Source organism: Trichoplusia ni, unplaced genomic scaffold (genome assembly GCF_003590095.1).
Source record: "Trichoplusia ni isolate ovarian cell line Hi5 unplaced genomic scaffold, tn1 tig00001457, whole genome shotgun sequence".
Classification (NCBI taxonomy): Eukaryota; Metazoa; Arthropoda; class Insecta; order Lepidoptera; family Noctuidae; genus Trichoplusia; species Trichoplusia ni.
In genome coordinates this window covers 115892-142133 of record NW_020800126.1, presented here as the reverse complement: position 1 = coordinate 142133, position 26242 = coordinate 115892, and the positions used below count along the sequence as shown (strand labels likewise).

The following is a 26242-nucleotide window of genomic DNA, read 5'->3' as shown; positions in this document are numbered from 1 at the left end:
GACGTGAAAGCGTAACAGACAGACAGACAGAGTTACTTTCACATTTATAATATTAGTAAGGATAGTGCTTATGATTTCAAATTAAAAAGGAAGAAGTCGCTTCACGATCAGCTTAAATTTACCCCAATTTGAGGTAAATTTTATAACTTGGCAACACATGCGTAGACCTGTCAAAATTATTGTCTTTGGCCGTTGTACGCGTGGCTGGGTGACAGAACGTCGTTGCGTGTATAAGGTGCTTTAAAAAAACTGCTATATAGTTTATGGTATTATCAAGAACGGTGTGATGTGAATGTGATTTGCACTGCGATTTTGCGAATTTATCTCGTGAATTAGTAAATGGTGGATTTTTTCGTACATTGTAATGTCGTGACAGTGAAATAAAATGCAGTTCTACAAAGAGAGAATACTCAACGCTGCTCAGTTAAAAAGACTAAGTGATCACAAATATTCTTGTACGAGTGCCAGTATATTGGATGCATGGCTCCAACCGTGGTGGTGCTGGCTGGTGTCAAAAACGCCGTTATGGCTCGCGCCGAATCTCATCACAATCTTAGGTTTAATAGTAAATATAGTCACCACACTTATATTAGTTTGGTAAGTAAATCGAAGGTTATATCAATACATTAGGAACTGTGTCATATCTCGTCCGACCGTAACGACTTTCATTTTCTGCTGGCACTAAGACTTTCTAACGGTCTGTAATGAACGTCCTAGTAATAGTTTTGTAACAATTGCATATCCATTCAACAAAATCACAGTTCACGCATGTTTACATGTTGTAATGCTTGAAAAAACAGGCATGCGATTGGCCGAGGCGAAGTCGCGCCACTGTCTGCCGAGATAAGATACTGAGATTTGAATATTGCTGCTTCTCACGCTTACTTTAATTTTGCAGACCTTACTAAAATAATGCTTTTAGAGGTCTCTTTAATATTTCAGTCCCCTCTTCATTCAGAATATCCCTATTTTACAATTTTTTTGCATTATCAAGTTTACTTACAACCAAGACCAGTGCATCATAATTTAATTATAATCCTTTCATACTATGTATAATTTAGTCACACACTTAATAAAATATGGTCCTTTTTTATTTTCATTTGGTGAATTAATCTAGATATCCTTGCTATTGTCAATTTATTCATAATATTCAAGTAGGCCTTTTCATTAGGTCTAATACCTAACCTAAGTTTAGTGCAAATGTCAAGTTGACTCTTTCAGTTACAAACCCCTTTAAAAATAAATGACTTAAAAATCAAGGTTACAATATTACATACAACTTTTAAATTTATCAAATATATTTATCTGATTTGATAGTAAAACTTTTTATAAAATTATGTTATCATAATTGAGACCATTTTAAATTGTTTTAATTAATTGGAGTCTTAGTGGACAAATAGTATCCGATATTAATTAACCTAATTCAAATAATGTTAATAACTTAACAAGGTAAGTTATAACAAACTGAATATTGATATAAATTTTAATAATGCTCTCATAAATTCTAGTGTTCCGATGTTCATTTGATATGAAGTACTTTTTTGTTACAAGTACACAACTTACATACTCATCAGCTCTAAAGACATGATTACAAAATTGATTTACTTGTTTCAGTATTAGTTAGCCTGATCTATAAAATGATTTAACTAAAAAAAGGAAAATCTTATAAGATTTCTGTTTTATTACTTTGTTCTACTTAAGTAACTCAAGAAACACTTTCTTTTCTGTCCATTCATTTTAATAAAAACAGAATTTTAATGATGTTATTTCTTTAATTATGCTTTACATGTCCTTGGTCTTGTGTATTCTGTTACACCTGCGGAGAAAACTCTTACTCTGAACATATGTTTGACTCCCATATATTACTAGTAGTTATAGTGTCTGTTTCACACTTTCCATTTTTAATTTATGTTTTTCCCATTTATTCTGTTGTTTATTTAAATAATCATGAAATTAACCCCTTAGTATTTGCAACCCATTATTAGATGGTGAATTGCAGTTAGCCATAACCAATTGTGAATAGTAATCACCTAGAAAACTTGCTGTGTATCTAATTGTTTCATATACTGTTTAGTTCAACTAAATATTTAATACTTCCCCTGCTCAGGGCTCCGTGAGCCTGAAGGTAGCCATGTGAGGTATTAAATCTTGCAAACCAAATCAGACTTAACAACAAGCAAAATTACTTTTCTTTTTCTCAAAAAGTTTAATTGGGTTCAGCCATTAGACTTATACTCTCTGTCAGTCAGTTACATGAAAAAACCACTTCCTGAACCTTGTCCTTATGATAACAGATCTCCTGTATTGGGACAGGCTAATTATATACCACTAGCTCACTGAAATTGTATAAATATGTTCGGAAATCAGAAAAAATATTATTTGTCATAAAAGTAGATTTTCTCAGACAATAAAACCTTGCAGGAAATATTTTTGTGATTGATAAGTGTTTATTGTGTGAAATAACTTGAAATGTTGATGTTGAATATGTTTTTATTGCTAAGATATACTTCCTTCTTTTGCATAATATTGTTATGCGCAACAAATAACTTGTAGATGCATCTATGCAATCTGATGTCTCATAGATCAAACTGTCATTTATTTTACAATTCTAAATAGATGTGTAGAAAATCTTTAGTAAATCTAATAAACTATATGCATTGATCTTCATGCAATATCAAACATAAAAGGCATATTTTAAAAGATATTGTCTTAATGTGTTTTTGAATGCAAAACAATGTATCAATTTCATTCTTAATCACTATCCTTCCCTATGTTAATGTAACTAATGAACTTTAAACAAATAATTACCTCTAATATTTATCTAACACAATCCATTTTAATTACAACAAGTAATCACATTGTTGTCACATTTTTATTGCCTGATTTAAGTTTACTTCAGTGTCACTATGAGCTTGTTGATATGAACATACATTCATTAGTTGCTTTTGTTCTATAATTAGGAAAAATAACGAGTACATTTTATTTATTAAAGAAATGTTAGAAATAATTAAACATTGTTATACTAGTCATCATACTATTGGACATGAAGTTTAAAATTGGAGATGGTTCATTACTATATCATATTTAATTATGTAAAATAATTTGATAATCCAAGAATGGTATGGCATGTAAAGCACCCCTTTCTTTCCTGATTTGAAATCATCCAATGCTTTCCTCTACTTTCTGTATCACATGCTTTTTTCCCTCAAGTTTATTTTGGAATTATTCATTTGAGACTAAATGTTAGACCTAACTAGAAGCTTTAGTGATCTTTAAAGGTCTAGGTATTATGAGATTACACACCCACACAGAGAAGAGGTGAATGAGCACTTAATGGCTCATACCCTCGCTGTGTTTATTTCTAGATATAGCAATGATTTTATTGCATTGCACAAAGATGAATGTCATGCTTACTGAACTCTGTTCGAACATACATATATATCATAATGTAATTACAATATTTTTTCATAAATAACATCATATTTATATGTGGTCTTAGAAGAAATCTTTTTTTGTGTATCACCTAATAAAAGATACACAGCATATATAACTGACAAGAGTTATCTACTAGACTAACATAAAAGGTAATAGGAAATATCTATAAAAAAGAAAACTGTAAACGGCGACGTGCAAACACCAAGGTTCCTCATAAAAGAACCGATACATGAAGTGTCACGTTTTTATGATAACTATAGTACCTACTTGAGTATAAAGTCTTCGAGCTATATGTGTAACTTGTGTGATGTACAGGTATAGCCCCGACGCGCGGCAGGAGCCGCCGCGATGGGCCTGCGCTCTGTGCGCGCTAGGAGTATTCATCTACCAAAGCCTGGACGCTATCGATGGGAAGCAGGCGCGCCGCACCGGCAGCCAGTCGCCGCTGGGCGAGCTCTTCGACCACGGCTGTGATAGCATATCAACCGTGTTCATCGCGTTAGGAGCATGTATCGCTGTCAAACTTGGAGAGTACCCCACGTGGATGTTCTTCCAGGTACGTTTATCCAGCATTGTCAAAACCCTCAAAATACAAGTTTGTTTCTGCTATTGTGTAAGAGAAATCAAGTGTATGCTTGAAAGTTCGTATCTTGAACAAAGAAATCTAAAGGAGTATTGGCTCATCGCAGTGAGGATATATTATCACTTTGACATGTCTTTTTGAGCGCTGGAGTCGACATTACTAATTTGCTATGACCTATTGCGCTACCCATATTTATAAAATCTTTGTATATAATCCTAATTTTTTTAACAGCTGAGTGATGTACTCAATCTTTGCCCTTGGCCTCTCTTAATTGACAATTAATGGACCCTTGACTACGCTACGTCGATTTGTATTACTTAGTCACACAGACTAAGGAAAAATGTCTGTCTAGAGATCTAGACTGAACAGTAACTCGTAAAAGTATGATCGATAACGATTAACCTACGATGTCCCGACTCACTAATTAGCATAATTATAATCTTAAACGGTTACGATATTACTTGCATAATTAATATAATTATTTACCTTTATCGCACGTCCTTCACAGGGCGCTCATTTCTGGGGGATTATATATGATTCTTTATTTGTGTATTACTTTGCTACGTGTAGCAGTAAGATTGATATTTGTATTATGATAAGCTACTTGCGGTCTACCATCCACGTGTGTTGTTCGTACGACGGCCGTCATTAGATATTATTCTGACGATTGCAATCATCTAAATGATTCATTGTCAGTACCGTGACGTAGATACTAATACACTAATGTTTTTCAACTTCCTTGACAAGCTGCTTGTTGGTTATTACTCTTTAAAAATAACGTGAAGTTTGTTTATAACTGTAACACTTTCCTCGAATTAGATAAACTCGTACTTGTTTGTAAGAAGAAACTTATTTCAGTTTATTTTTGTAACAGTTTACACAACCATAGGTTTTGATAGTTTTCTTCGAACCGAGGATTGTTCTTATCAATGGTCGCGCTATATCAAAAATACAATACAAATGAACTCAAGGTTAATAATATAAGCACCGTAATAAACGGTATAGTGACCATAAAGGCACGCAGTAGCAAGCACCTCGGGGAGTCATAGCTAACCTTCTAATGTGTCAACAAAGAATTCCCCATAGCTTACTATACCCATAGTTTATTAGCATTTCATTGTATTACTTCTGCATTCCATTCGTTACTTAGTCATATTGAATTATAATTGAGAGCTTTTGAAGTCAGTTAAAAAGTAGCAGCTTACAAAGATGCAGTTGATCGGTAGTAGGGTAATAAGTGGCTTGAAAGTTTAAACCTAGTCAATTAATGCTGGCTAAATGCCAGTGCGTGGTTGTGTAAAGAACATACATCTATACTATTGCTTAAAAGGACTTTTTACTTCACCCGAGGCCGTCCGGTACTTAGATCGTTGATTTTATTATTACAGGAATGCGAATCGTTCCGTTGACATTTTGCTTATTTGGATACTTGGCATGGCACTAAGTAATGTTAAATGAGCGAGTCAGTTATATTATGGAAAAAATCGTTCGCACTCTCACGGAGGTGACATGACATAACATCTTTTTTTGTTTGTTTAATGATATGTTTGAATTATCTAAAGTAATGATATAAGTATAAGATAGTGTTGGTTTCAGACATATTTGCTAAAGAATTTAGAAAGCAGTTTGAATCACACTACAGTAACCTGCTAACTAACTAGTCACATATTCAACCGCATTTCCGATAGAATTGCTTCAACCAGGATTGAACGAAGGACATCACGGTTGACTGGTGACCACTGGACCAATGCGGCTGACCTAAATATACCAACAAAGAAATTATAGCGATGAGGTATCTATAGGGTTACCTAGCCCTACTAGACTTAGTCTAGTCACAGAATATAGCACTAATGTACAGTTACATATTAGAATGTGCAGTTATATACCTACGTAGATGAACTAACTCTCTGTAGAATGAATCTTGTCTCTCTTTAGAAACTAATAGCAGCTTTTTTGTTACTTTATCCACCCGTACATTTTAAGAAAGAAAGTTTGATAACATAGCGTACAATGCGTAATTAAAACTGTGCATTTTTATGTCGGAGACAATGTTCCTGGTAACTAAAAATTTAAAAAGTTCCCACAATTATTGAATGCTACTTGTTTTTTAGGGATAGAACTTGTAGTATTTGAATATCTGTAAAATCTCTTTTAATAATCTAATAAATAAAATCGCACGTCGATATAAATAAAATATAGGTAGGTACTGTATAATCCTCTTGAAAATGAAAAAAACCTTTATTTAATCTAATAAAACTGTTACCATCCTCCTTGCTAAGGATTATAATTATCGTTCCGTTTAAGGGGGCTACACGTGGTCGAATCCGAAATAACGGTTTATATTTCGCTTAGATAAATAACGAAGAGCAGACCCATTTGAATAAGCCCGCGTTAATACAGTTGATTACTTTACATTCACAAACATACTATAGTACATAATAGTTTTGCAATTCAGGGTTATAAATATCTATATGTTATATTCGGACTGATAAAATGTATTCCAACTTCTGATTATAATTATTCCGGACGTCAACGAAATACGAAAGTAATCAGTCAAACTGTTGGTGGTTGTAACATAAAAAATATTTTTTCATACCTAAATACAAAATTATTTCGCAGCTGATTAATCAAAGTAGTAGTATGACCATGTTATTTTTATGTATAATTCAATACCAGGTTATAATATTGTCCAGTTTTTCGACATTTTAAAAAGCCAACATACCAACAACAGTACATCGACTGTGAAAAACAGTCTACTGTTTACCGTAGTTCTATACAAATATGTAGATTAAATTTTAAAATATTTTATAAATCATGTGACTTAATCTTTCTCTAATTTATGACCGTAATAAAACTGTTTAATGTTACAATCAATGGCATTGAATACGGAAATAATATCTACATTTTAACATTTGATAAGGCGTTTTGATTTTGCTCGCGTAACATAGCTAGGCAATCTAGATCACGAGATTAGCAAGGCCACGACCAAAACTACGTAATGTATCAATATATTATGTACTTATTTTCTTTATAGATAACAAGGTAGATGAAACTTAACATGGTTCAAATATATAAAAAGTTGTAATATTAAAATGTCTCCCACCAATGTGGCAAAAATGTTGTAAACTTTTTGCCGGTTTTAATGTGATGAGGTACCTACGCATGTAGCGGCAAAAAACATATCAGTATGTACTTGTCAAGTGGACATGTGGTCAACGAACTCTATGTTGTAAGTTATTTGTTAGGAAACCCGTCTTGGAAAACGGATAGTAAAATGTTTAAGGATTACGTTGGACTTTAAACCGTAATAGCCAATGAAATTAACTTAATACCAACGTCGCTCATGGTTAGAAAACATGACATCTATGGGGATATTAAAATGAACGACACACTTGTCTGCTTGCCTGTGTCGTGTTAGTGTCATAAGCGTGTCAATGGCCCTAGACATGTCTTCGAGTCACTTCCGTACACTGGCACCAGGCTGCCTCAAAGAACACGTGCTAGAAGATCTATGTACACTTACGTACTTGGCGACCCTGCGGTTCACGGTGGTAGAAACACGAAGACTATTTGCCAAAACGTACCAATAAACTATTGGATTTCGAGGAACATTCGTATTGATTATATTATATCTGTTACTAAGCTCCCGAAATGTGGAATTGTCGGCCGCTACTAATTTCTAACCAACCATAGCAACGACGGTTATATAAGTATTGCGGTTTGAAGTTATACTGTGGGAAAACTTTAAACCTCAGCGCGAGAAACTCGCAGCATATTTACATTGAACAGGTGAAGCTTGTTGTAAATGTATCGTATACTCAGACCACTCTTCTCAGTAAGATAACTGTTGTGAGTAGAAGTACTCTCGTGTGGTTCCTCATATCCGTGACATGGCCCTCATTATCGGAATATTCTTATTTGGGATTGATGCCAAACTAACGCGCCCAGATACAGCCACGCAACTGGAAACCGGCCAATTTTGTGATTCACTATTTTAAGTTTTACCTAAATTTGGCCGAGTTTATGCACAAATACAATGTCATCGTTTTCGCTACTCGAGGTTCTGTATGACCTAATTTCCCATGTGACGTAACGTAACTGGCGATTGGGGTAATAAAAGTGAGCCAAATTATCTTTAACAAGGTTCTTTTGTATCCAATATTTGATGATAATAATATTTACGATATGACAATTGTGTAGTGAACGTGCTAATGATAACTGATGTCACTATCTATTGCCACGGTATCGTTATAAAAGACCTTATGTAACTGAAATTTGTCGCCTAGACCGAAAGACCCGGAAATGATGGAAAATCTGATTTAAAAAAAGACACAATTATTTATTAAGATATCGTGGCTTACGTTGAAATAACTACAAAAAACAATTGTTTCTTAATCTCTATTATTAAAGTAATTCACATCAAGCCTAAGCTAACGCGATTAAAGTAATTCCGTTGTAAAAATGTTGGGATTAGCAGTCACCGCATAGTTCATTAGGCTGTGTTAAGTCAAATTATAAAATTCCAATGAGGCAACTTAATTTTGTTCTGAAAGAAATGTTTTTGGACCCTGTCGTAAAAATCCTCAAAGATTATGTATATTTATTATAATCGTTTTATTTTTCAGTGTTTTTGCGCAATGACATTGTTCTACTGCGCGCACTGGCAGGCCTACGTGACGGGCACGCTCAAGATGGGCCGGATAGACGTGACGGAGGCGCAGTACTCCATCATGGCCATCCACCTGGTGTCCGCCACGCTCGGGCCCAACTTCTGGGCCACTCAGGTAACGTACTCCAACTATTCCCGCACTGCCTAACTATCCGCTTCCAACAAAATGACTTTGTGTCTGTCTGTTCCACTTCTATCAGCCCAGTGACGTAGTAGTCTGCACTCGTTCGCACCGCACTTGTTTATGTTCATTAATAATGTGTTGTGGATAAACAAACCGAACAAAAACAGACTGCGAAGTCATTTTGTAGGGAGCCCGGTGTATACCACACACTAATTACCGTGATAATGTTAGCTCACTGTTGTCCGATGTTAGTTATTGTTTGAGTAACACACTATTTATTTTAAACAAGCTGTTTGAGATGTTATGTTTACCACAATATTATACTTGTCATTGATTTTATCATTAAATATTTGTTTGATGTACGCAGAAGAATCAGTATCGTATACAATATTGATTTGAATTTCTTCAATTAAATGTTATCTAAACGACATGCTTGTTCTTCTGTGATATCTATAACTCGTATGTATTTGTTGTTTACGTTAACAAATACTAAACGACAGGCATTAGTTAAACTTAACCGATATACGTGACAATAATCTGAGGATATGTTAGGTGATGTTTAAAAATACCCACATGAGCGTTGTCGTGGTTACCGTCGGTGTTACAATATCATGATCAGGTGTAACTTGACTGAACCTGACCGGAATCTACCACCACGCCTTTGTCCAGTCGGTTATTGCACAAGTGATAGGGTTCTGCCGACTAGACTAACCATACAGAAACATCAGTTAAATCACATCACGACATCCATTTGATCCATTAATTTGTACTCCATTCAGATGGAATTTTTGAATTCCCTAAAAGGAATAGTGAAATCAACCTCCAAAAATTTGCAAAAATCATTTTAGAAATCCATCTTCATGAAATAATCTTAATATTAAAATGTTGTATCTTCGAGTCCAATTCCAATAGTTTGAGAGTAGTATAATAGTATCGTGAAGGTGTCTAGTCGGCGGAACTGGTGTCGTATCGTGTAAGTGTTGAAGCAAAGTGTTCGTCGCAAGTAACGCACAGTACGCACTAGGTCGGTGGTGGGCTCGAGGTCCGCTACTCGCTGGCGATGGTCGCCGTCGGGGGCGCGTTCCTCACGGTGGGCGCGCTAGCCGCCGCCATCGTCACCGGCGGAGTGGGCAAGAACGGCTCCACCGTCGCTGTGAGACACTCTCTATGCTCCCACCAACGATCGCACGTGTGGGAGGACAAACTTATCAATCCCAATTTGGTTTTTCCTCTAAAATCAAGTTGTTAGTAAACGGAGTATTATCTCACTCGAACCCCTAACACTCGATTGTAAGGCGGCTGAATTAAACGCTAAAAATACTAAAATAAAAAGCAGAAAAAATTACAGTCATTTTACTTTTACGTGAACTTTCTAATTGTGAAATCGGTCTAAAAAATGCAGATGCTCGGTGCTAGGCTATTTATTTTTGTATTCTTTTTACTAGCACCTTGATTGTACCGAAATATTTGTAGCGTCAGCTGGTCTCCCACACTGGCGATACTGATTGGACTTGTGACTGGGTATCTGAATTGTATCGTATTGTGAAACCATCGTCGATTGACATACATAACCTAGCGCGGAAGTAGTTCGGCTTCAGATTGGCAGCAGTTAGTTACACGGCACTTACACGCACTCCGTACACGCAGGCGAGGTGACGCAGCTATCCGGGGAACTATCCGCACCACCCTCGTACTTCTGGTATTATCCTGATTTGCTCCTGTATTCTCTTAAGTTGCACTTAATAAGTAAGTGCTGATAGCGAGTCGGATATTTGCGCCCTCCTCGAATTATATAAGTATTTGCTTATAATGTAAAAAAACAAATTAATGTATAGTTTCATGTCTCAAGGTCTCTTAAATGGTTAGCACACTTTATTCAATGTATAATAAAATGTAAATAACTTCAGTTCTCCAAACATTTTAGGCAATTTTGATGTTTAAATAGCATTTGGAAAACTATTTTCAAATAAATTTCTGTCATGATTACACAAATATTTTATGTACATACTAAACTAGACATGTTCCTTAGCATTGCTTGTGTTTTTGTATTAGGCTATTAGGCCCTATTCCTGGCAGGAACTTATTGTAATTAGTTGTAGTGTCCAGGAACCTCGTCACATGGCAGGGTGACGCAACACAACTTAGGTAGGACGAAGTTTAGTGGAACACCTCGAGTTGTAGAGCTGCCGGGATGGCTACACACGTGCACTTAGACCCCGGAAAGGCCCCGCCGCGGGGTGTAACTAGCTAGTGTTGTTAGAGTATGTTATAAGCAAATGGACTCGTCTCCATAGATCGATGTGTTCGTGTAAGTGCCCCCGTATCTTAGCTTTGATCTGTTAACTGTGATACTTTTGGTTTCATCGCTTATTATCATGTGGGTTTTTTTAATAGCATGAATCGATTAATTAATGTAACTATTTAGACTATGCTCCGTGTTGAGACAGCGGAGTAATTGTAGATTGTATTTGATTTGATATCGCATTGAGTTGAAGTATTTTCGATTCGGTTGTAATTATTTAGTCATGCGTGTTTTTATAAGGCAATGTTGCATTGTTCACCACGGAGCATGATCTATAAATATTATTTAAGAATGTTGTTATTGTTCCGTGTAGGATTTGATTAAGTCATGTGTTAGTGTAATTGTTATTTACTACCAAATTGTGGCTGGTGCGTCTCCCGTATTATTTGTTACAATGTGGGTCTTCACTCATTTTCAGAATTGATATAACGACGACCAGTGATTAGATGATGTTGTATTGCCTTTATGTTAATGAATGTCAGGAATATATACCGTATGTAGATAGAGTTAGTCAGGTGTAGGTGAACAAGTGTATGACCGTGAGCTATAGCGCTGTGTTGCCGCAGATCCCGGCGCTGGGCGTGCCGCTGAGCCTCCAGGCCACCTCCATGTGCTTCGCCGCACAGTTTTACTTTGCTACCAACTTTTTCTCCACGTTCCGAGTTAGGGGATGTGGCAAAAACGGATCAACCGTTGCTGTAAGATTGCACATTGTGTATTTGAACACACATTCGTGGGATGTCGGGTGAATGCGATGATTCAGTCTTAGTTTTCCTTCAAACATCTATAGTATGCCCGAGAGTGGTTCACTTGCTTATTCAACTGCTGAGTATTTTGGGTGTGTCTGAGAGATTTAGGGTAAATGAATTTCCATTGCAAGCTCTTCGCGTGACGGGAATACAATCCAAGTCGCCGACATTAAACTATATGCTTGTGCCGATATCATATCGATTCATGTCTGCCTGGTGCGTTATATGTTGTCCTTGTCCCTAACACCTCAAACGTGAAGAGCTCAATGGTTTTAAATGCGCCCAAACTGGTCAGATTTTAATACACATTTAATTAAACGTGTACTAGATGAACCCCAGATTTATTATTAGTTCTCTTCTGATAAACCGCAATTACGTATTTCGCAAAAGTACCAATAAAGGCCGTGTTTCCGAAATACCCTTTATGTAAACACTAAAATAGTTGTCGGCTGAATCATCACATTTAGTAATTCTAACAATATTGCATGGGTCTCGTGTACATAGCGCACAACGGGGTAGGTACCATCGTATACTTGTTGGGCTTCATTTAAGTAAGGCGAAGCAACTTGTCGAACAATTACTCTCCTTCAAGAATAGGCAGGGAACCGTATTTTATATCGCTTTTACTTTCTATTTAGTTTGACTCATAAACTGGTTTTCATAAGACATATTATTGTGTATTACAACAATTCCCAAACGTAACGCAGTGCTTAGTCACCTGGAGGCGAATGGGTTATTATAATACCTATGTTGAACGTGTGTCACGACCCATATTAATCAGGTGTCTGATTGTCTCAATTAACCATTTCTGTCTTATAATATTTGCCTAAGCTCCTCAGCGGGATCCTAAGTATACATAAGATATAAGGATAATATCTTCAAAGGTTAGCTTTAGTCTTGAGATGCCGAAACAGGTATCTAAGTTTCTTCACCGGTGGCACCTTGTATTCTTATCACAAATCTTAGATGACTTGCACAAACTCTTTACTGTTACAACACTTGTTTCTCAATTATAAAAGTGTGTTTGTGACTATTGATTACTCATTAACCTTGGTACCCGAAGTTGTGCGTGAAAATATTAAATATATTACATATGAATGATATAAATATTCATGTATGTAAGTGTACACAATATACGTCATGCCACACGGCTCATCGTTTTAACAAACATGGCGGTACTAACGAACTAGACTATCTCTGGGCATACTACATTTCGGTTATTTCTGTTTGTCAATAAATATTCAGAAACGATCACTTCCATGTAACAGCTGCTGGCAACAGAGCAACGTGAATGAGTGAAGACAGCACATCTCAGGCCTTTACGTCTAGTGCAGACAGTTTATGGCGTAACGTGTAGAACACAATGCATACAGAATAAGAGATCCAGTGTATGGATGTGGTACCGCTTCCCCAGCCCGTACAGTTAACTCCACGTTAATTGATATTAATGGCATGTATGTGTTTCTCTTTTCTGTTATGGCCGCCGTCGCGCCCCGGTTGTTGTCCGCGTGCGCCGCTCCGCCCGCGGGACCTAACCGCATGACGATCACCATGTGAACATCACCATCATCGCATATCACGGTCTAACACTACAGTTGCCGACTATAAACGTCAGTTTAAATCTGATATCCAACTACGCAGTCGTGTTGTTCATCATGTACCTAGTGGTCGGTTACGTCACTGTCATTATGAAGGGTGGAGTGGGGAAAAACGGCTCCACTGTCGCAGTAAGAGTTTTTGTTTAGCATTGTGCCGTATGAATAACACTTAACAAGAGTAAACGCTGCACAGACTAACGGCGTTGTTGGCACGCGCTCAGCTCCCGCTAGCCTCGCCACTCGAGGCCTCGTGACGACGTCTGACTCGAACCTTAGTGTTGTACCGTACCTCCTGTAGTGTTGTGCTGTGTTCCGTCTCATTGTGCACGAGTGCATCACTCGCATCGTCATTGCATGTAGAGTTCGCTTCAGTACTTATCGCATGTGTGTTTTGTTGCTTGTTATATGTTGCATGTTAGTGAACTAAGTAGATATCTAGTCTAGTAACTGTAGCGAGTAACGCTTTGATTCACTTTGGCCCCTTTGAGTGTTGTGCCTTTTTAACTTTTTAATTTAAAATCTGCTAAAGCTTTTGGTTTAAAGATTTGTTTGATAAAAAAATAATTTAAAGCTACTAACTGCTATGCAGTCCTTGAGTTGATTGCCCGAGTGCGCGATCCCCAAAGGCCGTGGTACACCGAGTGGTTTTGTCAGGGCACGAGCATCCTGTCGCCGGTGATCCCGTTCTCGCTGGTGGTGGTGCCGGCCTTCATCATCTTCCAGAAGAGCGAGTCCAACGTGTACCAGAACCACCCCGCGTTGTACATACTCGCCTTCGGTATGGTCGCTGCTAAAGTCACGAACAGGCTTGTGGTAAGACATTATTACTTTAATTTTTTTTTCAAGAATACTTCCTTCAATACCTACATAGTATAAAATTCAAAATTCTTGTTCTGGTGAAATGTTTAAAATTTGGTCAAGTTTGGTATGGATTGCAATAATTAACCCATTGTTTCCAGGTGGCTCACATGACCAAGAGTGAGATGGACTATTACGACTGGTCGCTGCTGGGTCCGGCGATGCTGTTCCTCAACCAGTACTTCAACCACGCGTTGCCCGAGTACTATGTCCTGTGGCTCTGTACGGTAAGCAGTAAACACTTAATTTTGTGATTGATATAGTCGTAATTTGAAAAAAAAAATGTCTGTATCTACAATTTCCGATATCATCGCAGAGTTCTCATCACCCAAGACTGACCTGTGTGTTTTCGTTCGCGGTATAGTTACTTTGACTCTTGATACGGAGCTGGTGCCGTTATCGTACACAGAGGTGTGTCATCAAGTAACTGAGCACGATTGTTTCCAGATATGGGTGTGCGTGGACCTGGTGCGCTACTGCGGGCAGATCTGCCTGGAGATCTGCGGGCACCTGAAGATCCAGCTGTTCCGCATCAGGGCGGCGGGCGCTGGGGGCGCGGGGGCGGCGGGGGGCGCGGGGGGCGCGGCCCCGCCCGAGCGCAACGGTACGCGCCGCGCCGCCGCCGCGCGCCACTCCCGGCGCGGCCACTCGCTGCACGCCTAGCGCGGCCCGCGATCACTCATTGCCTGTCACTCATTTCACGACTCGCTCGTCTTGAAGCAAAGCTTGCCGAAACTTTCCTCATCATGATTTTTAATCGATTCATGTGATAATTGTTCGGTTAATTATAATTTATTTGTTATTTACGTCGTAACAGCGCTCAAAACATGTTTCCGTTAACTTTTTTGTTGATTAGTCAAGGTTCGGTATGTATAGTGAATTTTCTCGGGATAAGGCTGCGGTGACGCCGTTATACTTTTCATTCTGCCTCATGTACACTCATAGATCATTACACAGCATCCGACACAAGAATCACCTATTTATCATAAAATCTATTTAACAATGACACATTGACGGTATAACTTGAAATGGACAGTTTTAAATTGTTTAATTTCTTTAGTATATTAAGCTACCAAAAAATTCCTTTACTTCACTTTATTTTAACAAAGACAATAGTCAAAACTTAATCTTAAGCGTTATTTGTCAGTACACATTTCTCTAAACACTATTACCTAAGTCTTCCAATTAGTAACACTCCACTGCAGTCCCTGCTAAAGATTTGGGTGTAATTAATTCTATGCGTAATTTATGCCGTGACAGCTCGCTCGAATAGTATAAATCATCGCTCTCACATAAAGTTTTCATATTAGTATTGTTAGGCATACTTTATCTTTCTTCTTTTAATAGCGAATCTTGTTAGGTGAATATTCAGATGAGCAGAAAACTATTTTGAGTAATTATTTATTGATCAAGAGATAGACAAGTTCTGGATTATATGCAACTTAGGTCCACATAACAATTCACACAGGTTGACATTGCTGGCCCGCGTTGACATTAAGGAAATTATAACTCAACAGACAGGCACATATTCAAACAATTTCAAATCATATGATCTATGCACTCTGCCAAAATTCAGAACTTCCTTCAACTCGAACTTTCTATCAGTAATGCATGCCTTCTACACTCGCTTGCAAGGTGGCTGGGTCCTTACCAATATTAACAGATGGCATAACTGTGCGTCATTGTTGTAGATAAGGCGCAATATTCGGACAAAAGTTATCACGTATACATAGGCGACCAGTAAGTGGGATGCGTCAGCTTCAAACAAATAGATTAGACGGGTTGTGGGTAGGACTGGATAGCTGCTGTCGATGTTGACAGCATTTAAGTTACTATATTTATAGTGTTGCCAATAACAAAAATTAAATCAACCAAATAAATAAAATAATAAATCGCTTCTGGAACACCAATTATTAGTGTCTATAATTGTTTTTTAAGGCGTGTTCAACGGCTTTAATACTGTCAACATCGAGAATCTTGCAACATGACATATTGTTCGTTTGTCATCTATTCAATTATATTGTTATCACTACGCTAAGAGGACACCAAATAATCGCATACAGTATTTATACTCATCGCACATGATGTGTGACATATAACTTGGCTACATCAAAGCTGCGTTTTATCGAAAATCTAGACAATGTTCAGCAGGTCTGACTACTAAGAGTAATAAAATTTATTTATTATTTAATATAAGTCTGTGTTGCTATGCAATTCTTGCGTGATAAAATGGTAGCTCACAGATAACCTGTCGGTAAAATGCAGCTTGGATACAACTAACCTTTATTTCACGTTGCATGACTTAACTGTAAGAGAATAAATGTGAAATTACCTTAAATTCGAATAGTGTTTATTGCTATTTGATGGTGAATTCACGTTGAGTCTTCTACCGTGTCAGAATGTTTGTAATACTTTCAGCTAGTGTAGACCATTAGATAACAGCTAGAGACAACAATATATTAGATATTTAATTATGTATGTAAATAGCAAAAAGTGCAAAGTATTCACGAGTCCAGATACTACAATCTAACGAATGTATATTTTTACTAAGATTTCTGTTATAACACCGTTACGTAGGAAAGTGGTATAGTTTAATTATTATTAGATAAATAGTAGTCGGGATCGCGTTTTATATGTAAGTAAGCAATCTATGGTAATAAATTATTCCTTGTCAGTTTCTGAATGACAAGTATTGTACGAAATTAGATAGTAATGTAATTTATCTACATCATGTATATAACTCTGGTCATCTATGTTTAAACTATTCAGAACCAAAAAGAGTTACTCTTACTTAGATTTGCTGTCTTCTTATAAACCCTAGATTTTGAATTTAAACATGTTGAAACGTATAGATAGTGTGTTTAAAGTTTTGACCTATAACTAAGTTTTAATCTTTCGCGGCGAGTTACCCTCGCCCTCCGTACTCACACTCGGCGCTCTCCGCGACTCGTAGCTCTTTACCTAATATAATATTTCCTTGCTCTAAATGTATGTGCTCTATTATATGTATGCCGTGCTAGGAACGCTTGCAACTTTAATGACCGCTAATCAGACGTCTTACAATGCTGTCCCTCCTCGTCTAGTCGGTTTAGATGACTTATTGGTTAGCTCGCGGGTAGCCGCTAGAACAAAGGACTCTGCTCAAATGGTGTAGTTCGAGCAGCCGCTGTAGTGCTAAGAATGTAAATATGTGTTAATTATTGATTATTACACAAAACGCAAGCCCGCTGTAACATATACTGTTAAATGTATTTTTTATGTGAAATATAACAAATGTACATTTTGATTATACTTGTTTTATTAGATTACCTTATATTGTTAAACATTTAATATGTATCAGAAGTGCAAACTACAATGCAGCACTGTGTGCTATGTTTGTGAAATACAATAATTATTGATACATACCTATTCTATGAGTGTGTAAATGTGAACTCATTCAGAATTGGTCTCTGTACTTGAAAGTATGTTGTATAATGTTTGGTGGCATTGTTATAGTGCGCCATCAGGTATATACAATGTTAAGGTATGCTACAAACAACAGGTATGGATGCTAAGGTCAGTGGAGCTTGTGTTAACGGATTATGAACCCTATCCTAAGTAAATAGAGCTTTAAATTCAAGTAGTGTTGCAAGTTAGTTTGGCTTTGTTATTTTTATTTATAGCTTTTATATTTAGATTGATTAGTTTTGTCGTAGGTACTAACACAACTAATGTCTATCTGCCGCTGATTCTAAACTTTATAAACTCGTAAATGTTCATTATCTCCGCGAACTTCCGAACACAAGTCACAGCAGACCTCATTGTGTAACGCTTCTCATCTCATTTCAATGTTGCTTTATTTTTGTTCCGTTTATAAGGCAAACACATTTCTTAATAAGGGTCTCGTCTGAAAATAATTCCCGAACTAGACGTTCCAAAGTTTAAAAATTGTTTGATTATTTGCCTTCAGTTTTGTTAAAATAATTACGACCTTTTTTGTAACTTATTACTAGCAACACTGTATGTTTTTATTCCTAATTTAATTTATTTATTAGATGAAATTAATTACATGTTTATTTTACAGTGACGAGTGACAGTGAGAAGTCGGACATAGAAGACACGCTACCACTCATCAACAACAACTCTATAAGTTAAGCACTGTGTTACATAGACTACTGCAGTACGTCACTAGACTAATATTATCTGTTGTAACGGTGGCGGGACGATGAATGTTTGAAGGACATTAGGTTGTATCAGATCTTATCACAAGATAACGTTTTGTATAAACAGACGTTCTTATTGAACGGATTTTATTAAATAGATCGTAATTCATTGTGAAATAATGTTAAGTACATCCAAGCAAGTTACCAACAAAATGTTATTTTTCAGTTTCCTTGCAGTGTTACAAACCTAGTATTATTATTTATAACGTAGTTTACGTTTGAGTATTATTGTGAGTATTTCAGCGAGTTTGTGACCATTATAAAAAAGTTAAGTTTGTAAATTGTTGAAAGCAAAATGTGAGTCATTTATTGTGGAACCGCTAAGATAATAAAGTAATTAACAAGATAATGGTTGTTTTATTTCACTGTTGAGCGGTACTGAGTGAAAAAGAACGCATTCAACAGAGATAACAATAGTGTATGTACTTCAGTCGACTGTCAATGTTATCATGCATTTGTTTACCAACGTTATGCGCTCCTAACAGTGAGATATAATTTGTGAACATGTCTTCTCGGAGACGCCTACATCTGCAAGACTACGAAGGAATTGACCAAGGTATGTAGCTATCTACATAGTTAAGAAGAATTAAAGGAATGTAGGCACTGTGCAGTTGGTATAGGGGTTCTTTCTCTTACTGGTTAGGCAAACAACTTTCTTATTGAAATAGTGTGTTACTTATAATTGATTATGCTGCTTTTAATCACTACTACATAGTGTAGTTTTCTTCTTGGTAGCATTTCAAACTTGAGTATTGTCTCTTCAATAGACTTCAATGGTTTTATATAATACTTATTTGCATCTCGCTTATTATCATCGCTGTAGGTACAATTAACAAGCTAGCTTTCCACAAACCAGGACTAATTTGTGAGTACAGATTGTGCTGAACTGACTACGATGTGCTAATCACTACGTTTGGGTTTACTTACGTCAATCGTTTTGAGATCTTTAGCCTGAGAACAAGATAGATACTTACAACTGAGGAGGCACTGATAGTGTAGTTAAATGTCTATTTTAATCCGTTAACACTTCCTTTGCAATCTGTGAGGATTCGTTGCTTGCCATGAAGATCGTCACTCCTTTCTATTTCGTTAACCTGTTGTCTCCTTTAGTTACGTTCCGTTGCTTGGTGAATTGCAGTATTGACCGTCATATTGACCACTGTTTGGATCAGACCGAATCAGTCGTCAATACTAGGTAGAGATAAAAATTCAATATACTACCTACCTATATCTAATTGTAAACTATGTATTCGGTAAAGGAAAGTAAAAACAGCCGAGTAGTTGTAAGTGGCATTACCACAACACGCGAATTCCGCGTATCTGTAGATACGGAATGAAAAGTAATATGAAATCAGTAGATGATAATGTTTACTGATAAATCGCAGTAGATTACTATACTGATTAGCAAAATAATGCCTACTCTATAAATCAATGGAATGCAATAATCTTATAGACACTAAGGTACTTTGCTAACAGCTGAGAAGGAAGTTTCCCAAAACGTCTACCTATACGTATTTTGTATAGACGTTGTTACAACGCCATCTGTTCTTATTCGGAATAAATTCAAACTTGCGTAATTGTTAAAACAACTACGTTAATTCCTAATTTTCATTAAATTGAAAATTCTCAAGAACATGAGGATAGCCACTGAGTAATTAAGCTATCAAAAGAAGAAATAATAAATTAAGTAATTAATTTGGACTAAGCAACACTTTCTTATTGAAATAGTACTTACCTAGTATGACTAGTGTCTTTAATCAAGAACGATTATTTGTTTGAATAAAATTAGGCACTTGTTTTGTAGGTATACCACCTGAATTGTCCTGGATTACGGCTAGTTCGCGGCGTAACTTTAGTAGCACTTCAGTCGTTTTCGTTGCTAATCACGGCAATAACAAGCGGAGTTGATAGTTCCGCAGTCATTCCACTTAATTGTTACAATTATTTGAGGTCTCGTGACCGCAGGGTGCCTGAAATAGTAGAATGCAGAAGAATTTCACTATTCCAGCTTGTTTTGATATTTTACAAAATGCTGACGGTTTCTATTGCCTCACAAATGTTACAGACAGCCGTAGACGAGGTTGGCGGGAGGTGAGCTATGCGGCGCTGCGATATGTGTACAAGACGGGTGCTCGAGTGGTACGGTACGTGCAACACTCCACACAGCCATGGCGGACCCTATGTAAGTAACTTTATAAACGTTCAGCTGTCTTTCCGTTTGTCACCAGTGTGGTTGAGTCATGAATTTTGATAGTAGATTTTAAAAATTAATCCTTTTTACACAGGGTGTTTCACAGACATTTAAGTCACTCACTCAGAACAAGAGGGAAAAATATAAAAATGTGGTTTTCATGAATCCTTGTCCTACGCTGGGATTGAACCCTTGACACGTTGCGCTAAGTGGGTTCGGTGTGGTGTCTAATACCACGCGGCAATCCGTGCAGTCATATGTAGTCATAGGTAGTCGTGTTTTAAATTTATCAGGTAGGTACTTTGAAGGAATCTCTATTAAATCTACTGCGTAGTAGATGGGTAGGTTCTGTTTTTAAGCTTCCTATTTAGTATACGGTAGCTCTCTACTCACATTTTAATAACTGACCTTCAGCTAAGCCGTTATTTACTCACAGAGTTACTTTCGTGTTTATTATAAGTATAAGTATGTAGGTATAGTACGTCCTGTTCCATAGAATGACCGAGTTAACGAGTGTTTACAACTTGTGTGTTATCGGCGTCGCGATTGTCACTTTCAGGTTGTTTGTATCAGTTATCTGTCTAACGAGAATCTTCTAGCCGTCAATAAAAATACTAGGTACCAAGCATTGTCTCAAGCATGATTTAATATCTAAATCAACGTGAACAGACAGCTGCTCTATGTGTTGTGGTCTTTTTCTACAATAACTACAATAAGTGTCTTCCATTGACAGTAAGATTTTGTACGATTGGGATTATTTAGGTAGATCGACTCTAAAGTTGGGTTCGTTCGAAAAATAGCGCGGCGACTAATTGGTGCTTAATCATGTGCTGCTTTTTGCAAACAATGATACTTAGGGACACAAATAAATTTCTATTCATATTCCACGCCTCGCAATAGGTATTGCTTTTATTTTTACCTATACGTAATCGAACCTATAAACTTGTAAACATCCCAAATATTATATTTTGCTTTCCTTCGTATTCAAATTTGACAATTTTCGAGACTGTTCCCGTGGGACACGACGAGTCAGATAACTTTTGCAACATATTGGCATCGGTTGTCAGAAGCCACGGGCAGGAAAGTGTAGCCAGGGGATGCCCTTGGGCCACTAAGGACTGCCGGAAAGTTTGTATGATGCCTACAAATTAAACAGACACGCCGCAAACTACTACTAGTTGAAAAGTATGAGAACTAAAGTGCAAATTAATAATATTTTTTATTACCAAAAAATACGAAGACTATTTACATACCTACCTACCTACCTAGTATTTCGACGAAAAATGTAGTTTTAATCATAGTGTGTTTTAATTTTGGCTGGTCTATTCATATGGATATCCAATCAAAACTTGTGCGAAAATCTGAAAACCTGGGCTGAGTTGAAACAAACAAAATTGGACGGATTTTGTCCAATTACAAATACTGTAACGGTTTGAAGAGTAGTGTACCTGTGACAAATGCGTTTTATGTTTCAATGTTGATGTAGTTTAAAATGTAGAGCGTCGTGGCATAACTCAAAAACCATTTATTACTTTAAAAATAATCCATTCCTACAAAAGTATATTTTAATTGCCCTTGAATGTGGAGCACCTAGCCCAAAAACTACGAAAATTAATCAAAACAATTTGACAAACAGTTCCACCTTTGTATTTCAGTGTACATTGCAGGGTTTGGTTCGGCAGTAAATCGGAAACGTCGTGTCCATCAAGTTCGTTAGTTCTTTTCACTTTAGCTTCCCATTGTTGTGTGAAACAATAGTTCAGTAAAAGAATTTCGTCAACGACGGGTTGACCCGGTTTTGCACGTCATAGACATCGGAACTTGTTATGATTTGCTAACCGTCGCATATCATCACCGTTTTTCATATTTTCATTAAGAGGCAAATTCTTGTCCTTTCTAATGTCAATATCAAAGGATTTCTTTATGCCCACTCGTGTAAACTATAAGCGGTTAATACTTGCAACATATTTTATAATTCTTAAATATGAGAAAAAATGTGCCAAAATATGTAAAATATTGCCAAATGTCAGACAGTTGAATTATGCTGAATTAAGGTGGTGATACTGGTTGATATGTAAATATTTGCTTCTACCACTGACCACTGGATCCCGTACGACTATTATATACCAAATTATCGTACATAAAACATGTCAACATGTCCACTACAACTACAATTAAAAACATGAGTTGACACGAAAAATGGTAGAACTACAAAGATATTAAATGTCACGCACACGAGGTCTAAATTATAAAGGAGTGGGTTAACACATCACTGTGACAATTATGTTACTCCATGTATCATGTGTTACTGGAAATGTCCAAACTGAGGCAAATGCCAAGTGTTTCCAGAGAAACTTAAGATTGATCAACTGTTACTAGTAATAAATTGTCCAAACCGTTCTATAATTATCGCTTTTTTACAAGCTTTTACAGCCATGCACTAGGTGACCTCTAGAGCATTGCTGTAAAACTTCACGATGATTGTTTTATTGTCTTGTCCAGTTTTTAAAATAATAAATTAAGTTTTTTTTTACATAAACTAGAGCGAGGCGATCAACGGCCGTTGCCGCTGTACGCTCGCTTAGCTCTCTCGCTTTCGCGCGTCCTGCTCTCAGCTGTAACCTTACCGAACTCAAATTACTGCCCACAGTAAACCAGTATATATATTTTACGCATAGAGCGTTACCAACCGTCGCTATCAAAACTCATCTATACATGCTAGATGTAATAAATTCCAATATATCCTCACATTTCTCAACTGGTCCTGGTGCATCCTAAGATTTACGGTAAAACCTGAGATTAACCAATACTGAAATGAAACTACTGTTACGGATTTTATCGCGGTTTAATTTTAGTATTATTCAACCGCGATAAATTCCGTAAAAGTAGTTTCATTTCAATGTCTAACATTCGCGTGAACCTAAGAAACCACTATTTAACCAATACTTCTTGTTTTAAAGCAATATATGTGATAGTACTCCATAATGGTAGATATTAAAGTATTACTATTCAAATGTAATTCACATAATGTTGACTGTGTTAAGGGTAGTTCAGGCGAGCGACGCAAATTACGTTACTCTCGAAAATAGTTTGCTAAGGTGTTCTTAGAAATAACTGCTTAAGTTTATTTTCAAAATTGACAATTGTATCAATTGATTCGAAGCAAACTTGCATTTGGATTCGAAAATTAAATAAAAATTGTTAAAATGGTGTCTCGATTTTCTTAGCAATATCAACTTGACTTCGTAGTTAGTTAATGTAGCAACGACTGGAAATCGGTACCAATATTGAATTGATATTCGTAGCCATGTCCACTTAACATTCGTAGCTATAGCAAATTGGTATTCGCAGCAAGATAAATTTGACATTCAAAGTGGATTAGACATTCATAGAAATGTCCGGTGACACTCTTAGCAATATCGACTTGGCATTTGTAGCAATGTCAAGTTGACATTCGTAGCAATGTTCACTTGACATTCGAAGCAATGGACACTTGATATTCGTTGCAGGGTCCATTTGACATTCCTAGCAATATCTAGGTAATCGTGGTACCTTCGTTGTATCTGAATTCCATAACACAAGTGCATTAGCAACTTCTTTGGGTTCAGAACAATGTATGTGATGTTGTCCGCATTTATTTATTTTATTTTATCTACCTGTAGTTCTGTTGTACGGTGTCTTTGGCTTGAGACTCGTAGCAAAGTGAATTTGGTTCTCGTAGCAAATTGACGTGACTTCTCAGTTGACTTGACAATCGTAGGAACATCGACTTGACTCTTGTAACCAAGTTGCTGATTTTAAAGTGGCTCGTTGAAATAAAGTGGACAAATGAGCATTACTTAAAATTCATAGCCAAATTAAGTTGATTTGCGAAGCCACTTCAAATTCTTAGCAAGTTGACATGTAGTTCTTCGCAAGGTGTCTTAAGATACGTAGCAAGTTGGTAACAGACTTGTCTCGCCGCTCGGAGCAAGTTGGTTTTTACAGTATTTGTAGTGAAGTTGACATTAATCAGCATTAAAGGGCTATTTTGCCTTAACTCCGCCCCCTAACGCGCTTAGTCAACTACAGTTATGGCATGCCTACAGATTCAATAAAGTTTTAATTAACTTAGTCACGTGTACTATGTAATTAGTTACTTGTCAATATTCCTGAATTAATTGTAGCCCTGTTCAATTCTGGGCATTGTGATAACGTTGCCAGTTCCCAGTAGTGCCAGAGGCTGTCAAAGGTAATCAGATGGCACGGATTACAGGAACACTGAGGATTTAGTTTCGCACGTAATTATAGGTATTTTAGTATTTACTGATGTATTGCAGAAGTTTGTACTGATTGCATATTATATACTTAGTTACATACTTTGTGAGTTTAAGTATAGAATTAAAAAAAAACTTTTATGTTTGCTAAGGTTTTACTAATAGGAAAGTTATTTTCTAAAGCATTACTAAAATGAGATGGCATGCCTTCGGGCGTGTATCTATGCCCCACATAATTATGGTATGGCGTGGTGACTGGCCACTCCCCGGCCTTCCATGTGGGCATCAAAACGGCTGTTAAAATCAGGACATTAACTTAGTTGATAATAACAAACTTCTTTTTTGTGAATGTAATTAATTTTTCGGTAAGGTAAGGTCGAACGCGCGTTATCTGCGTGTGACTATTACAAATTAACCTGGATGCAAGCAAATGAGTAGGTACTAACTAGGTAACAGAGTAACTTTCAAAATATACATACATGTAAGAATGCTTATAAAATTTAATAAAAATGTCTGTTTACCGATATTCGAAGTTTTGTCAGATTCACCAACCATGGTGTTTGTTCACTAGAATAGTTTCTTTAACCAATGCAAGCCGCACTTCAGTAAAAACCTCGAACTAATAGGTCTCCATCAAAAAAGCCTGTCAAATTAAGTAGAACCCTACTATCATAGTTTGGAGTTAAAAGGAAACTTACCAGTGTATACTTAGTTGACTCGTAAATATTTCATTTATCATAAGAAAACACTACGAACAAAGTTTGAGTAGTGGCCTTTTGCGACATAATAAAAACGTCGGCCCCACGTTGGGCGCCCTTGATATTCACTGACATTTTGAAAAATAGGAAGTTACCATTTTAGTGAACAATAACATCTACATTGACATCATTTGGTATGCTACGGCAGGTTCGCTGTGTCCTTGGTTCTTTTTGTCCCCTTATTAATGTTTTTACTTGACACCTTTTGGTATAAATAGTTTCTAAAGTTTTTACATACCTGATATTATGTTGTTTGCCTCCAAGCTATAGCATCAGATTGCAATTTGCTACCAATTTCAAAAGTAGGTAATTTCTTTAGACCGTATTTCCTTCAGTCTTGTTTCATCTATATGTATAGAATCTTCTTCTCTTATATATAAAAAATGAATTGCTGTTCGTTAGTCTCGCTAAAACTCGAGAACGACTGAACCGATTTGGCTTGTTTTAGTCTTGTAATATTCCTGGAAGTTCAAAGAAGGCTTAAATATAAAATGTGGAAAAGTTGCAAGATGCAAAC

General features: G+C 36.7%; 2 protein-coding genes across 6 annotated transcripts in view; both read left to right on the top strand.

Annotated features, from left to right (window-relative positions):
- Positions 1-46: 46 nt before the first annotated feature.
- Positions 47-18867, top strand: LOC113507303 (cholinephosphotransferase 1). 4 transcript variants are annotated; one of them, XM_026890166.1, is made up of 9 exons: positions 47-597; positions 3751-3991; positions 8644-8802; positions 9836-9964; positions 13458-13589; positions 14115-14273; positions 14420-14545; positions 14766-14922; positions 18382-18867. In XM_026890166.1, exons 1-9 carry the CDS (start codon positions 386-388, stop codon positions 18450-18452), a joined length of 1386 nt encoding a protein of 461 aa, XP_026745967.1. In that variant the 5' UTR covers positions 47-385; the 3' UTR covers positions 18453-18867. The 4 variants fall into 4 exon arrangements, with proteins under 4 accessions (XP_026745967.1, XP_026745964.1, XP_026745965.1 ...); XM_026890163.1 differs by lacking the exon at positions 9836-9964 and having other exon boundaries at positions 48-597; XM_026890164.1 differs by lacking the exons at positions 9836-9964; positions 13458-13589 and adding an exon at positions 11680-11811 and having other exon boundaries at positions 48-597.
- Positions 18868-18922: 55 nt separating this feature from the next.
- Positions 18923-26242, top strand: part of LOC113507302 (probable phospholipid-transporting ATPase IA) — a 71592-nt gene continuing 64272 nt past the window's right edge. For both annotated transcript variants that reach the window (XM_026890161.1, XM_026890157.1), the window contains exons 1-2: positions 18923-19076; positions 20586-20702. In XM_026890161.1, coding sequence (XP_026745962.1) covers positions 19025-19076; positions 20586-20702 — 169 coding nt within the window. In that variant the 5' untranslated portion in view covers positions 18923-19024. The remainder of the gene's footprint in view (positions 19077-20585; positions 20703-26242) is intronic.

Excerpts from the sequence above, each read along its gene's own strand:
- LOC113507303 (XM_026890166.1), top strand. The coding sequence starts at position 386 with ATGCAGTTCTACAAAGAGAGAATACTCAACGCTGCTCAGTTAAAAAGA. Across the intron at positions 8,803-9,835 it reads CCAACTTCTGGGCCACTCAG|GTCGGTGGTGGGCTCGAGGT; the intron begins GTAACGTACTCC and ends AGTACGCACTAG. Across the intron at positions 13,590-14,114 it reads AAAACGGCTCCACTGTCGCA|GGCACGAGCATCCTGTCGCC; the intron begins GTAAGAGTTTTT and ends TGGTTTTGTCAG.